This window comes from Chiloscyllium plagiosum, unplaced genomic scaffold (assembly GCF_037043375.1).
Source record: "Chiloscyllium plagiosum isolate Xiang-an unplaced genomic scaffold, Cpla_swu_hap1 HiC_scaffold_14, whole genome shotgun sequence".
NCBI lineage: Eukaryota > Metazoa > Chordata > Chondrichthyes > Orectolobiformes > Hemiscylliidae > Chiloscyllium > Chiloscyllium plagiosum.
The window spans coordinates 24,595,982-24,612,996 of record NW_028270152.1 but is presented as its reverse complement, the minus strand read 5'-3'; the positions used below and the strand labels follow the sequence as shown (position 1 = coordinate 24,612,996).

The 17,015-nt window shown below is 40.5% G+C and overlaps 1 protein-coding gene across 3 annotated transcripts in view; it reads right to left on the bottom strand.

Annotated features, from left to right (window-relative positions):
* nek4 (NIMA-related kinase 4) overlaps nucleotides 1-17,015 on the bottom strand; it is a 51,824-nt gene that overhangs the window by 28,411 nt on the left and 6,398 nt on the right. For all 3 annotated transcript variants that reach the window (XM_087994185.1, XM_087994183.1, XM_087994184.1), the window contains exon 2: nucleotides 6,325-6,591. In XM_087994185.1, coding sequence (XP_087850311.1) covers nucleotides 6,325-6,591 — 267 coding nt within the window. The remainder of the gene's footprint in view (nucleotides 1-6,324; nucleotides 6,592-17,015) is intronic.

Here is a 17,015-nt window from a genome sequence, read left to right as displayed (position 1 = left end):
GGTTATTGTCCTTGTCATAAAGCCAGGGTGTCTAGTTTTGATAGGTTTTAGGGGTTTTGATTATAGCTAACAGATACTGCCTCAGGTAAAAAGCTTTCAAGTTAAAAAAAACTTGCACAATGAAAGGGAACTTGCCCAGTTCACCCAGCTCAGCTTTTCTGGGGTTTGGTTTGGTTTTGAACAGTCTAGCTGTTCAGAGCAAGCAGTTAGTCACTTTTGAGGCTGCTGGTCAAAGAAAACATTCCATGGAGGAAGGTGTTCTATGCTGAATCTGTCCCTCTCCTTAAGACCCTCTGTTTGAGTTTTCCTTTTTTTGCCAAGGGGTGTTATATGATTTTGCAGGTATTTGGCACCATTAAGTTGGGATAGTTTGTCGGGCTTTCAGATAGGTTAAGTTATTCTATATTTTGTTTTCTTTTGTTTGTGTTTCATTCGGTACTCTTCCAAATAAATTTTGCTTTGCTTAAAACTAAATGGTTGGGTCAGCTGCATCACTCCTGGAATATCCACTCTATATCTGCTTAAAACAACTAGCAAAGTTAGGGTCCGAGCTACATTCTTGAAATGTTCTGAAGGGGTCTGGCCTGGTCCAGAATAGATTGGGGCTCATCCGGGATTTATTCTTTAGTTCCAATTTGGGATTAGGGTTGCTGGACTCGAAGGCAGCGAGTGGTAGATGTTAGCGTCTTTTGTTCTGGGTGTTGAATTCAGTTGGGTTTAAACAGTACTTGATGTAGCAATGGCTCTTTCAATCACTGGGATTTTTCTGGGGGCGGAACAAGTCACTTTGGGAGTTTTCCAAAAGATGATAAGGCCAAGCTGCTGGATGTAGCAGACAATCTGAAGTTGGAGCTTCCTCCTTCCATGAGGAAAGGAGAGATAATTACAACAATGGCTCAGCATTTAAATTTACTGGAAACGTCATCACAATCTTTGGAGATGGCTAAAATTCAATTGAAAATGAAACAGCTTAAGTTAGAGGCAAGAGAAAAGGAAAGGGCAAAAGAAATGAAACTGTTTGAATTACGATTAAAAGTGGAGGAAAGAGAAGAAGAACGAATCACTTTAGTGGCACAAAAAGAAAATGAGAGAGAAAGAAGAGAAGAGAGAGAGAAAGGAGAGAGAAAAAAGACAGAGAGAAAAAGGAAGAAAGAGAGGGAGTGTGAACTTCAGAAATTGGCACTTAAACAGAAATGTCAGCTTGAAACGATGGAGACTAAAGGTAAGCTTAGTGAGGTAACAGAAAAAGAAAGGGTAAAAGAAATGAAACTGTTTGAAATACAATTAAAGCGGAGGAAAGAGAAAAAGAACGGATCACTTCAGCAGATCAAAAGAAAAAGAAAGAGAAAAGGAGAGCAAAAGAAGAAAGAAAGGGAGTTTTAATTTCAGAAATTGGCTATTAGACAGCAAAGTCAGTTTGAAATGAAGGCTATAGGTCAGCTTAGTGAGGAAGAGTTAAAATTGCAAGATTAGCAGCTCATGTCTATGAGTTGGTCCATAAATGAAAATTTGGCTTCCAACATCAATTTCAATCGGTGAGGGATAGAAATTAGGGAAAAGAGAAATCCTCACATAGAAAGGGAAAGGTAGACCTCAGTGAAGATCAGAAGGATAAATTACCACAGGGTAAAAAGGAAACCCTTGAAGGGGAAAGAGAAGTTAAAAAGGTCCAGTGTTTTCACTGCAATAAAAGTAGCCACATGAAACCACACGGTTGGTGGGTTAGGAAAAGCACTGAGAAGCCAGGTGTAGGAAAACAGGATAGGCCTGTGAATTTTATTGGAGTGGTAACAGAAAGCACAGTGGAAGCTAGAAAGCTGCACCAGAATATACAAACTGGTCGGAGGTTGGTTAAGGAGGAAAAACCAGATAATCTTAAACCATGTACCTGCGAAGGTAAAGTTTACTCGCATAAGCCAGGAGCAGCAGGTAAAGAGGTTATAATATTAAGAGATACAGTATCATTGCAATTTTTGATGTTAAAAGATGAGGAGATAGGTACCTCTGAGGACTATTACCAGAAAAGGTGCTATTAACGAGAATTCATGGTGAGACAAGAAGCACTCAAATCCATAGATTGAGGTTAGAGTGTCCGGTAAAGAGTGGATAAGTCATGGTTCGAGTACTGGACAAATTCTCAGCTCCAGGAATACAATTTGTCCTTGCTAATAGTATAGCTGGTTCACAGGTAGGAGTACTGCCAAACATGGTTGAAAAGCCAGTGGAAACCCATGCAACTCAACCATTAGAAGATACATATCCGAGGACCTTTCCAGACTGTGTGGTAACAAGGTCACAAAGTCACCAGTTAATACAAGAGAGATCAAAGATATAGATAAGAAATTGGAAGTGGAATTGGCAGAGACACTATTTGATCAAATAGTTGAGACAAACCAGGAGCTGATAGATAGCAGACTCCTTTAGTTCAGAGAAATTAACTTGAGTTACAGCAGAAAGCTGAGAAACTAAACCAATTATTTCAAAAAGCATACATGGAAGAAGAATCTAGATGTATCGCTGTGTGCTGCTATCTTACAAATGATGTCTTAATGAGGAAATAGAGACCATCACATATTCAGGTAGATGCCAAATGGGCAGAAGTTCATCAAGTTGTATTGCCTGTGGGTTATAGAAATGTGGTGTTATGAGTGGCACATGAACTATGTAATTTAGAGGTGAGAAAAACTCAAGTTAAAATACAAAAACATTTTTACTGGCCTGGACAGCATAAGGATGTAGTTGAATTTTGTCAGACATGTCAGGTAATTGGAAAACCACAGGAAGTAATAAAACCTGAACCTTTAATACCTAGTCCTGCATTTGAGGAACCGTTTACAAGAGTCCTAATTGATTGTGTCAGACCCTACCTAAAACAAAAAGTGTGAATCAGTATTTATCAACAATAATGGACATGTTCACGAGATTTCGAGAGGCGATTCCATTACGTTATATAATAGCTAAAAGGGTTGTAGAGGAGTTACTCAAAATTTCACTAGATATGGACTACCCACAGAGATACAAACAGATCAAGATCAAACTTCACATCAAAATTATTCAAGTAAGTTATGGTCAGCTTAGGAATAAATCAATTCAAATCTAGTGCATACCATCCAGAATTTCAGGGAGCGCTGGAAAGGTGGCATCAGACATTAAAAACCATGTTGAGGGCTTATAGTCAAGACTACCCAGATGATTGGGATAAGGAGATTCTGTTTGTACTTTTTGTGATCAAAGATGCACCAAATGAATTGACCAAATTCAGTCCATTTGAATTAGTTTTTGGACATGAAGTGAGAGAAGCACTAAAATTGATTCAGGAGAAATTGGCAAGTCATGATTGACAGACCACATATTTGGATTGTGTGTCAAGTTGTAGGGAATGGTCAAATAGAGTGGGGGAGTTGGCTACACAGTATTTAAAAGTATCACAGCATACAATGAAACAGGAAACAGACAAAAAATCAAACACAATTTTGGGTATTGAGGATACAGTGTTAGTGTTACTTCCAGTGATATGTGAATCTTTAAAAGCAAGGTTTAGTGGACCTTGTCAAGTCGAAAGGAAATTGAATGAGGTGAAATATTTGATAAGGACTTCAGACAGAAAGAAATCTCAGTGTGTCACATGAATATGCTCAAAAAGTATTTTGATGGGGAAGGAAAGTAAAAGGAGACTGTTATTGGTTACAACACTAAGCGAAGAACTAAGTTCAGAGGATTCTGAATTGGACATTCCTCAAATTAAACTGGACAATGAGGAAGTTGTCAAAAATTGGAATAAATTATTGAGTTACCTTTCAGAGGAAAATCAAAATGACCTGAAAGAGTTATTACTTTCGTATGGGAAGATATGTGGAAATCAGCTGGGAAGTAGGAACCTAATTATGCATGATGTAGATATAGGAGATGCTGTTCTGATTAAACAACATACTTCTAGGCATAACCCTTGAACATTGGCACAGGTTCAAAAGAAGATTGAATGCATGCTCCAAAACACCATAATTGAAGTGAGTTACAGTAAGTGGAGCTCGCCAATAGTAATGGAGCCAAAACCAGATGGTACCCAACAATTATGTGTGGACTATCGCAAAGTGAATGCAGTTACAAAGACTGATGCATATCCAATTCCACGTTTAGAAGACTCTGTTGAAAAGGTGAAACAAGCAACATATTTCTAAGTTGGACTTGCTCAGAGGATAGCGGCAGGTATCTTTGTCCGAAAGAGCAAAGTCAATTTCGGCTTTCGTAATGCCAAATGAACTGTATGAGTTTAAAGCCATGCCGTTTCATACAAAAAATGCCCCAGCCACATTTCAAAGACTAACAAATAAGGTCATTTCCGGATTACCCAATTGTATGATACGTATAGATGACCTGGTGATTGTTTAGTCACACATGGAAGAAAGATTTGCAACATTTATCGGAATTGTTCAAATGACTTCGGAAGGCAGGCTTGGTGATAAACTTGGCTAAAAGTAATTTGCCAAAGCCCAAGTCACCTTCCTAGGGCAAGTTATGGGACATGGACAAACGGCCCTATGGAATGCAAAAACAAAAGTAATTGGCAGGTTACCCATGCCATCGACAATAAGAGCAGTATTACGATTCCGGAGATTGAGTGGATTTTATCAAAAATTTGTACCCAATCTTAGCAATGTGGCTGCTCCACTTACTGAATTGCTAAAGGAAGGCAAGAGGTTTCAGTGGATAGCGGACTGTCAAAAGGCATTTGACAGCCTGAAAGCTGTGTTAACCACTCCCCCAGTGTTAGCCACACCTAATTACACAAAGCCATTCAAGGTGGCTATCGATATGAGTGATGTGGGTGTCGGTGCTGTGCTCTTACAGCAAGTTGACAAGAAAACAGAAAGACTTATTGGGCATTTCTCCAGGAAACTGAACATCCATCAGCAGAAATATCCGACAGGGAGAAAGTGAGGACTGCAGATCAGCATAAGCTCTTCATCATATTCGATAGTTGAAGAGTAGACTTTGAGCTTGGAATTGGTGTTACAACATTTTAATGTTTGTGTTACCAGGAACGTACCTGAGACGATCATTTGCTCTGATCATAACCCAGTGAAGTCAGTGGAGAAATTGAAGGACAAAAATTCCAAATGGTTTAGGTGGAGCTTGTTATTTCCATCATTCAATTTGAAAACTGTGTATGTGGCAAGATGGGAAACGTGATTACTGACACATCGTCGCGACTTGGATGAGAAACTGAGGCGTTCAGTGGCAGAGAAAACGGACTGAAACAGAATGTAGTAGTGCATGTTTGCATTTTTACAATCTGTACTGTATATGGGTATTGGAGTGTACTAACAGTGTAATATTAAGGGGTTCTAAAATGAAGCCATCTTGGATATTGATAATCTTTTAAGTTGGGGGGGAGGTGTGACAATGCTGCTCCTTTATTAAGGTTATGTTGTCCTTGGTTATTTTCAGAGCGGTAGTGAAGACACAGATTCTGGGGTGTTTAGTTTTGATGGGGTTTAGGACAATTTGATTATATACTACCTCAGGAAAAAGGCTTTGGGTTTGGGTTTTCAGCAATCTGGCTGTTCACAGTAAGCAGTCAGTTTTCAGGCTGCTGGTCAAAGAAACAGATTCATGGAAGAAGGTGTTCCATGCTAATCTCTCTGCTGTCTCGCGCTCTCTCTCTCTCATCTATCTTCTCTGAGACCCTGTGTTTGATTTTTCCTTTTTTGCCAAGTAGCGTTTGAGAGTTGTTGCAAGTATTTGAAACAGCACAATTAAGTTGGGGTAATCTGTTGGGTTTTCGGTTAGGTAAAGTTATTCTATATTCTGTTCTCTCTTGTTTGTGTTTCATTTGGTAATCTTGTAAATAAATTCTGTTTTGTTTAAAATTAAGTTTAAACTGGCCAGCTGCATCATTCCTGGAATATCCACTTTACACTTGCTTAAAACAACTAACAAAATTAGAGTCTAGGATACTTCCTTGAAATGTTTTGAGGGGGTCTGGCCTGGTCCATAACAATTGGATGTTTTCATATTTACAATTATCTTAAGTTATTTGAATGGTTGATTTGCATTCTCACTGACTGACTTATTCACAAACCCATAATGTTTTGGGAGACAGTACAGTTGGTCTGTTTCCATGCTGTACATCTCTATGATTCTATGACTCTTTCAATGTGCTCTGGGACAGCTGCTGAATGAATAATTCATCATTTCAATTTTCACAGAGATTGTGTCTTGGCCAACACTAAGGTATTAAAATGCAAATGCCTACGGCAGTGCAGCATTTTATTTTTATGTTCTCAACTTGCTTTATTTCTTTATTCCAATATAGAATTTTACCTGTAAAGCCATAGCAATCTGGACAAACCACTCCACGATCTGGCTTTCTGGAAGCAATTTGCCCTTCTGTTCCTTCAGCTTGTGGTACAAATCTCCACCTTCACAGTAACCCATCACAATGTATAGAAGTCCATCATCTCCTTCCCATGACTCTCTGTAAGTAACAATGTTGGGATGTCGCAATTCGGATAAAAGCTGGGCTTCTTGTTCTGCTGCCTTGCGCTCACGACTGGAAACATTTCTTAGATTCAACTTCTTTACAACATACTGAAAATTCAATAAAATTCAACTGTAAATATAGCTATTAATTAGAAATACAATATTAGTTTCCTAAAATGGATTACACATTTATTTGTAGCATTTTTTTTATTTGAGGGACTTAAGTGAAGATTAAAGTTGCAATGATTTGGAAAGCGGAGGCGCCATCATAAACACAGCTACTTGTGGATCTCCTACAGAATTGATGGCAAGGTTTTGAGCTGGCCTTGGACTACTCAGTTCCCAGAGAGCCTGAAGGTTGGAACCTTCCCTAACAGGGAGAGAGGACTTGGTTCTTTATTTGTACTGGGATATCGATAGTAAATAGGAGGTCAAAGAAAAATGAAAAGCAAAGACAAATCAGCGTTCTGCCCTCTGAGCTGGATCTTCATGGATCTCAACAGGTTAACAGAAGTCGATGAGATGACATCAAAGCAATTATAGAGCAAGAAATAGCAAGAAATAAATAAGTGCTACTATCAGAAGAAAATATACCAACAAATTCCTGCTCCTAAGATCCATTTTGATCACACAATGACCACTGTGGCAACAGTGTGGATCTTTATATCCTCAGAGCAATCAGGTGCTAATAAAGACTAATTGAATTTTTCAAGGTGGACAGACAGATCTGAGAACAAAAGTGAGGACTGCAGATACCAGAGATTAGAGTCGAGAGCGTGGTGCTGCAAAAGCACAGCAGGTCAGGCAGCATTAAAGGAGCAGGAAAATCGACATTTCGGGCAAAAGTCCTTTGTCAGGAAAGATCTGAGAATGTGTGTCGGGAAAGAGTTAAGTTTTGAGTTTTGTGAAACGAGGTTCAGCTGAGCATGACTTGCAGTTAACAATGAGGTGCTGGAGGCAAGGGTAATGGGTTAACAAGATGGAAAAGCATTCATTATGTAGAGCCATTTAAAATATAGGAAGCAGTCAGTATCTAAGGTCGGTTTAACAAGGTGAAAAGTATTCATTATGTAAAGCCAGTTAAGGTTAAGAACATGCATTGTGTAACAGCAGATGGATTAATCTTTACTGTTGATGTTCACTGATCATAACGGTCACCCAATCAATATGTACGTTGTCTTATCTGGATGCTCCTTCCTGTAAAATGACTGTATAGTTCATTAAGAAACTGTTGTTCCAGAGAAAACAGTGAACTCATGTCTCTGCGCACATGGGTGATTGTTCTCTCTCCTTCCAGGGCCTGGAATAAAGATGAAGGAGCTAAAGTCATACTGATTCTCTGAGCGTTTTGCTTCGACTGAGGGAGGGATTGGGACGACAGATCAATATACGCATATAACGAAAGCTATCAAGTTAAATTCAAAATAATTTTAAAAACTTTTCTAAATATACACCATGAGATGCTTTCCAAATGTTTCAAATGCTGGTTCTTCATAGCACACTGCTGTGGAATTAAAGGGTTTGAAAAAAGAAGTCCTTTATATTCAAAGAGAACATATTGCAACCTGTGACCCAATCCAGCCCTTGAAGCCTAAAGTTACTTTGATTAGATGAGATTTCCTATAGTGTGGAAACAGGCCCTTCGGCCCAACAAGTCCACACCGACCTTCCGAAGAATAACCCACCCCGCTCTGACTAATGCACCTAACAACTATGGACAATTTAGCATGGCCAATTCACCTGACCTGCACATCTTTAGAATATGGGAGGAAACTGGAGTACCCGGAGAAAACCCACGCAGACACAGGGAGAATGTGCAAACTCCACACAGACAATCATCCAAGGCTGGAATCGAACCTGGGACCCTGGTGCCGTGAGGCAGCAGTGCTAACCACTGAGCCACCTTGCCACCCTGTACTTCATATTTACCTGTCCTGAATTGTTCAGCTTGATCTGTCCTTGGCACCTAATCTACTAAATTGAAACATTAAGACTGATTTGAATTAAAAACATGAGAAACAGAATTTTATTCTGTACTTCATTTGCAGTACCTGATAATCCATGATATGGACCTATGTAATTTAGAAAGACAAGGGCCTTCCACATCTCTCTGCTGTGTCCTTTGAATTACTGTACAATACAAACAGTTTATATAAGACATTGTGTACGTGCAATCAAAATATACTATCAAATAATCTACAGCACAATTCTTCACTTTCTAACCATATGACAGGCGACTGAAGAAGTGTGAACAGACTTCTTTCAACAGTGCTGATAAACATGCTCCTAGTAAAGAGGCTTTTGTTTGTTTTAGTCTCCATGGTGAAAATTAGATGAAAAAATAAAATGAAAATAGGCTAAACAGATTTAAAATGCTGCTAATGTTACCAATATTGTCCATCAATTCAAGTTATTCATAACAACGAGACACTCTAATAGTTAGTGTTAGCTTTCTATGAAATTGAAATATGATAGCAACATGATGAAATAAGCATGAGGCTATTCATTCTGGACTGGGAAAGGTTAAATCAGATAATTTCTAGACGGTATGAAGTTAAATATAGTGGATATCCTAAGAGACTTAGGGAGTTCAGGTGTATAGATCTTTAGAATATCACAAACAGGTGCAGAAAATGACAAAGAAAGCTAATGGAATGCTGGTCTTCGTAACTAGAGGACTGGAGTACAAGAATACAGGAGCTATGCTGCAGTTGGTATAAAACCCTGGTGAGATCTCTCTTGTAACACTGAAAGCATATCAGTCACCATACCTTGAGGAGGATATATTGGCTTTGGAGACAGTACACATAGGTTTACAAGAATGATACCTGGATTTCACTGGATAAGTTATGAGGAGCTTATACAAATTAGATCTTGTTTTCTCTACAATTTAGAAGTTGAAAGTGTGACCTGATCGAAGTCTTCAAGACATTAACAAGAAAAGATGGGGTTGATAAACTATATCGACAAGTTGGGAGTTCTAGAATTAAGGGGCACAGTCTGAGAATTAGGGCCAGACCATACAGGAAAGATGTTAAGAAGTTCTTCTACACACAAAGGATACTAGATGCTAGGACTGCTAAAGAGCAGTGAATATTAAATTGCTAATTTAAGTCTGAGACAGATACCCATAAACTCTTTAAATGGTGGTACAGACTTCAGGGGCTAAATGGCCTATTCTTGTTCTATGTTCCTATCCCAAATGTACCAAGATATTGTCATTATTTTGTTAGAAACTTTTAAAAATCTTTACAGAACATCTATATACAAACAAGAGTAATACCAAAATACAGAAAGATAGAGGCAGTACAATGTCATATCACGATACTATTAATAATGAACTACCTACTATTTTACCAGAACAAATATATCCACTTAACTTAAACTAAACTACAAACAAATTAAATAAAAACTAAATTAAAATGAATTCAAATGAACTTAAATTAAATTGAATCACACTGCTTTATTGTACTGCACTCACCACACCTCCACTGAGGCTCCCATTCCTGGGAGCACCAGTCATTGTACCTGTATTATTTTCTCCCAGGGCCCTACGGGCACCCAGATTCCTACAGCTATACTATGGCCTTAATTAATATTGCTGATAAGTCTGCATCAATATAATTTAGAAAGGGCCGTCATGTCTTGTAAAACTGCTCCATTTTGTGGTGCACCATATTTATGAGATAGTCTTGGGGGAAGATGATCCATCACCAACCTGCGCCACCCCATAAGAACTGCTGGTTTTTCCAACATCAATTCATTAAAATGCTCTTCCTCTTACCCGCATAATGGGTAAGAATGTTACACAATCTCTTCCCATGTTCCCTCAGAGGGGGCAAATTTGGCAACCCCAGAAGAAGAAATACCGAATCCACTTTAAGTTCAATCCCCAGGATGTCCTTCATCTCCCTTACTCTCGCAATCCAGTATTTCTGGATCTTACAACGTGACCAGTAGCAGTGTGTGAGAGCGCCTTTACTAATTTTACACTTGGGACACCATGGAGACCCTCTTTTGAACTTAGCCCCTTAAGAGAGGCCAGAAGACAATCCTGTGTATATGAATACCTATACATCCCCAGAGTGGGTCCACCAACACATCTATGAATTCCTTATAGAATTCACTTGGGAATCCATCTGGCCCAGGTGCTTTGCCACCCTGGAGATGCTTTATTGCTTCCTACACCTCTTGTATCATCATAGGTACGTTTAACAGGGAGACTTGTTCCATGTTTATACTCAGAGATCCAGTTTCTCAAAAAAGGACTGCATTCTCGCTGCACCATCTTTGATGCCCTCCGACCAGCATAAATCTGCAAAGTATTCCCTAAATCTAAAATTGATCTTCTTCAACTCATGGGTAACTGCGCCAGCCTTCTCGCCAACAGACACAATGGATTAGGAAGCATTTTTCTTTCTAGCAAGATATGCCTGATATCTATCTGGCTTATCTCCAAATTCAAACAGTCTTTGTTTAGCAAAGGAGACCTCTTTTTTGCCACCTGTGTGTACAATGAGTCAAGAGCAGCCCGGAGGGCCGTGACCCGCTGCAGCTTGACCAAAGAGGGCCTATTATAATATACTTCCTCAGCCATCTGCAGCCGGGTCTTCAGTATCCATTGTTGCACCTACCTCTGCCTTCTTCTGGTCGTTGAAAACAAAATCACCAGGCCTCGTAAATATGCCTGGGGCCTCCCAAAGTATTTCCGGATTATTGTACCAAAGTTGATATCCCAGAAGACCCTGAGCTCTCTTGTGATGTGCTCAATGAATTTGCTATCTCTTAAAAGGAATGTGTCCAAGCGCCAGTGCCGTGCATCCATTCCACAACCCTTGATTTTAACATCTAAATAGACTGGCGCATGGACCGAGAGCTATATTCCCAACTTTGCGTTCCAATGTCCTGTCCAAACAATCCAATGGCATAAAAATCATGTCAACTCATGTATGGCACTTATGAGAGTTGAAATAGAACGTAAAGTCTCTTCCATGGGTGGAAATGCCTCCACACATTTGTTAATCCCAACTCCTCACACATGTCCACCAACTGCTCAGATTGCGCAGTCGTACCTGTCGGGCCCCTTGGCACCCTGTCAACCTCGGGATCTATAAGCCGATTAATAGTGTGGGCCCGCTCCACACTCAACAGGCCCAATTCCAACTCCAGCCTCAGGAACTTCAGGAACCACTTCTCCAGGGAAACCAACGAGGTCTTCACCTTCCTCGCTTTCCAGAAGACCCACGACCATAAGTTTTTTCTTCTATTTTTATTTTCCAGGTCTTGCTCCCAAAGGACTCAAACCTGGTCTTCCAGCGTTTGGATCTTTCCTCCCAAAACCTTCTGTCGCGGTCCTCTCCTCCACTGCCTCTATTCTGCGGTCCAACAGTTGAATTTCCTGCTCATGCTTTTTCAGCGTGGCAGATCGAGGTTCCACTGCTGCTTCAATCATCTCTCGGAGTTTGGCAAACTCTGAGAGTAACTGCTGCTGCCCCAGGGGTTTGAGCACTGGCTGCAGGCACCCCTGATGCAGTAGGGGAGTGCCCTGCCTGCTGCACTCCTTTCGACCCCTTTCCTTTATTTGTTTTCTTTCTAGTCTTAAAGCTGTCACACCACAATTTTAGCAGCTCCAGATGTTCAGTAAGTGTATATTAGAAATTTTTTCTCCTGGGGTGGTCAACGAGGCGGGGTAAAGGTCCACCTTGCCAGAGGATATGACTCAGACCGCTGCCATCTTTTTAGATGGTTGAAGCTCTAATATGGAAGCCATATAAAATTGCAAAGAAGCCTCCAGTTTACTAATCAGTTAGTCAGCAAAAATACACAAGTTCAATCTCCACTTACCAGCATAGTCCCAGAGTCACAGAGTCGTACAGCATAGACCAGACCCTTCGGTTCAACTTGACCATGCTGATCAGAAAGTAATCTCGTTCCATTTGCCAGCATTTGGTCCATATCCCTCTAAACTCTTCCTATTCTCCCTGATGCCTTTTAAATGTTGTAATTGTACTAGCCTCCACCACTTTCTCTGACAGTTCATTCCATACACACACCACGCTCTGTATGAAAAAGTTACCCCTCAGATCCCTTTCACATCTTTCCCCTTTCATCTTAAGCTATGCCCTCTAGCTTTGGACTCCCCTACCCTGGAGAAAAAACCTTGGTGATTCACACTAACCATGCCCCTCATGATTACATAAACTTCTATAAGGTCACCCCTTAGCCTCCGATGCTCTCGGGGAAAATAGCTCAAGCCCATCAGCCTCTCTCTAATAGCTCAAACTTTCCAACCCTGGAAACATCCTTGTAAATCTTTTCTGAACCCTTTCATGTTTCACAACATGTTTCCTGTAGCAGAGAGACCAGAATTCAATGCAGTATTCCAAAAGTGGCCTAATCTGTGCAATGTCCTGTACAACCACAACATGACCTCCCAACTCCTATACTCAATGCACTGACCAATAAAGGCCACCTTCATTATCCTGTCTATATTCGACTCCAGTCTCAAGGAAGTATGAACTTGCACTCCAAGGTCTCTTTGTTCAGGAACACCCCTCAGGACCTTATCATTAAGTGCATTAGTCCTGCCCTGATTTGCCTTTTCAAAGTGAAGCATCTCAGATTTATCTAAATTAAACTTCATCTGTCATTCCACAGCCCACCTGCCCATCTGATCAAAGTCCCGCTGTACTCTGAGATAAGCTTCTTGGCTGTTCACTACACCACCAATTTTGATGACATCTAAAAACTTACTACACACCTCCTATGTTCAGCTAAATCATTTACGTAAACGACAATAAACAGTGGACCCAGTGCCGATCTTTGTGACACGCCGCTGGTCATAGGCCTCCAGTTTGAAATGCAACCCTCCATCACCACGTTGTCTCCTATCTTCAAAGTAGCTCTATATCCAAATGGCTAGTTCACCAGTATTCCATGTGATCTAACCCTGCTAACTAGTCTACTATGCAGAACCTTATTGAACGCCTTACTGAAGTCCATATAGATCACGTCTAATGCTCTGCCTTCATCAATTGTCTTCATTACTTCTTCAAAAAGCTCAATCATTAGTGAGACACAATTTTCCACACACAAAGCCATGTTGACTATCACTGATCAGTCTTCCAAATGCACGTAAATCCTTTACCTCAGGATCCCCTCTAACAACTTGCCCACCACTGATGTCAGGTTCACAGGTCTATAGTGCCCTGGCTTTTCCTTCACACCTTTCTTAAATAGTGATACCACATTAGCTGACCTGGAGTCTTCTGGCACCTTACCTGTGGCTATCGAATTACAAATATCTCAACAAGGAGCCTAACAATTGTTTCCCTAGCTTCCCACAAAGTTCTAGGTTACTTTGATCAGGTCCCAGGGATTTATTTACCATTATGCATTTTGAGACCCCTAGCACCTCCTCCTCAACATGTCACCATCTATTTCCCCAAGTTTTCTAGCTTCCACACCCTTCTCCACACTAAACGCTCTTGCAAAATACTCATTTATTATCTCCCCAACTTCCTGCAGTTCCAAATAGAGGCAGCCTTGCTGATCGTTAAGTGGTCCTATTCTCTCCCTAGTTGGCCTTTTGTCCTTAATGTATTTGTAGAATCTTCTTAACCCTATTTACAAAAGCTCTTTCATATCCCCTTTTTGCCCTCGTGATTTCCCTCTTGAGTGTACTTCTACTGCCTTTGTACTCTTGTAGGGATTCACTCGATCCCTGCTGTCTATACCTGGCATACACTTCCTTCTTTTTCTTGACCGAAACCTCAATTTCTCTGGTCATCTAGCATTCCTTACACCTACCAGCCTTGCCTTTTATCCTAACAGTAATATACTGTCCCTAGATTCTTGTTATCTCATTTTTGAAGACTTCCCACTTCCTAGCCATCCTTTTAGCTGGTAACATCTGCCCCTAATTAACTTTTCAAAGTTCTTGCCTAATACCATCAAAATTGGGCTTCCTTCAATTTAGAACTTTAACCGTTAGATCCAGTCTATCCTTTTCCATCATTTTGAAACTAATTGAAATATGGTCACTGACCCCAAATTGGTCCCCCCACTGACACTCAGTCACCTGCCCTACTTTATTTCCCAAGTGTAGGTCAAGTTTTGCTCCTCTTCTATAGGTACACCCACATACTGAATCAGAAAAGTTTCTTGTACACCCTTAAATTCCTCTCCATCCAAGCCCTTAATACTATGGCAGTCCCAGTCTATGGTTAGAAAGTTAAAATTCCCTACCATAACCACCCTGTTATTCTTACAAACAATTGAGATCTCTTTACAAACTTGCTTTTCAATTTCCTGCTGACGATTGGAGGGTCTGTAGTACAATCCCAATAAGGTGATCAGCTCTTTCTTATTTCTCAGTTCCACCCAAATAACTTTCCTGGACATACTCCCAGGAATATCCTCCCTAAGTACAGCCATAATGTTATCCCTAATCAAAAGCACCACTCCCCCTCTTCCCTTTCTCCCCTTTCTATCCTTCTTGTAGTATCAGTACCCTGGAACATTAAGCTGTGGTATTCTGAGGTATGAATGAATTATTTTCACCTGCTGCTGTAGACCTGTCTCCTGTAGGCCACTGCTCTCTTTGCTAGGAGAAAATAAAATCCAAAGCGTATTTCTGGTTGCAAGATCAATTAAAAGAATAAGATTGACTTAGTGGTAGGACACACAGGGTAGTGTTGGAAGGCTGTTTGTGTGACTGGAGTCCAGTGTCTAGTGGCAGATCACAAGGATTAGTGCTCGGTCCCTTGTTGTCAGAACTAAGGAAGGAGCACCAGACTTGAGACATTAACTCTAATTTCTCTTCACAGATGCTGCCAGACCTGCTGAGCTTTTCCACCAACTTCTGTTTTTGTTTCCGATTTACAGCAGCCCCAGTTCTTTCCATCCCCTTGTTGTTTGTTTTCTATATGATATGATTAATTTTTTTTTAAGAAATGGGGGAGGGGAGCAATGAATAAGTTTGCAGATGACAAAGTTGAGCCAGATAGCTGATAAAGAGGAAAAAGGTTAGAGGAGGATTTAAATGGATTGGTCAGATGGGGAGATTAGTGTCAGATGGAATTTAACTGTGATAAATGCAAGGCGATGGATTTTGGAAGATGCAACAAGCTAAGGGAGTACTCAATGCCTTCAGCGGAATAGAGGGATTTTGAGGTGCTCAAAGGCTGCAGGGCAGGTTAATAAGGTAAGTTAAAAAGGCACAATTAATTATCAGTCATGAAAGAGATTATAAGAGCAGGAAGGTTATATTGGAGTTCTACAAAACTTTGGTTAGGCCACATCTGGACTATTGTGTGCAGTTCTAGTCACTGCACTATAGGAAGGATGCGATTTTACTGGAAGGGGTCAGAGGAGATTCAGCGGAATGTTGCCAAGCAGTTTAACTACAAACAGAGGCTGGAAAAGCTTGGGTTGTTTTCTTGAGAGTAGATAAGACTGAGTGGATCTGATTCAGGAATGAAAGGTTATAAACAGCATGGACAAAGAGGATAGAAAGCAGCTCTTAGTTTGAATGGTCAATAACAAAAGAGCATCATTTTAAGTTGAAAGGCAGAAGGTTTAGAGGGGATTTGAGAGGGAAAAAAATCACCCAGGAGTTGTTAGGAATCAAGAATATATTGCTTGGGAGGGTAGTTAGGCCGAAAAACTCTCAACCTTGGAAAAAGTACAGGAATGAGTGCTTCAAATGTCAGAATATTCAAAGCCAAGTGCTAGAAAGCAGAACAAGTTGTTGTTTAAATTTATGCAGACTTGCTCAGCCAAGGCCTTCTACTGTACACTCTGTACTGTACACTTCTGCGATTTGAACAAACCAACGTCCACGAACAGCTTTAAGCATCAGAATCCTTTGCAAACCCACTGGCCTATCAATCAGCACTTTTGGACACCCATCACCGAGTCAGGAGTATTTGAAAATTAGGCCAACCCAGCAGCTTTTCAATAGCTGATAGAAATAAAGAAAACAGGAGAAGGATAGGCCATTGAGTTCTATGAACCAGCTCCACTGTTCAATATGATCACAGCTGATCATCCAACTCAGTACTCCTGCACTGCCTTCTCCCCATACCCTGTGATCCGTTTAGACTTTAAAGTTACTATCTAATTCCTTGAAAGCACTCATTATTGTAGCTTCAACCACTTTCTGTGGCAGAGAACTCCACAGGTTTCACCACTCTCTGGATAAAGAAATTTCTCCTCAATTCAGTCCTAAATGGCCTATCCAGATACCATGACTGCAGGTTCTTGACTCCCCGGTCACTGGAAACATCATTCTTGTGTTCATCCTGTCTAGTTGTGTTGCAACTTTAGTTTCTATGAGATCCCCCTCATTCTGCAAAACTCCAATGAATACAGTCCTAACTCCCCCTTTACATGTCAGTGTTGGCATTTCAGGAATTAGCCTGGTAAATCATCATTGCTCCCCCTTGATAACCTAAACATCGTTCCTCAGATAAGGCGACCAAATCAGCACACAATACTCCAGGTGAGATCTCTAGAGAAAGTAAGGACTG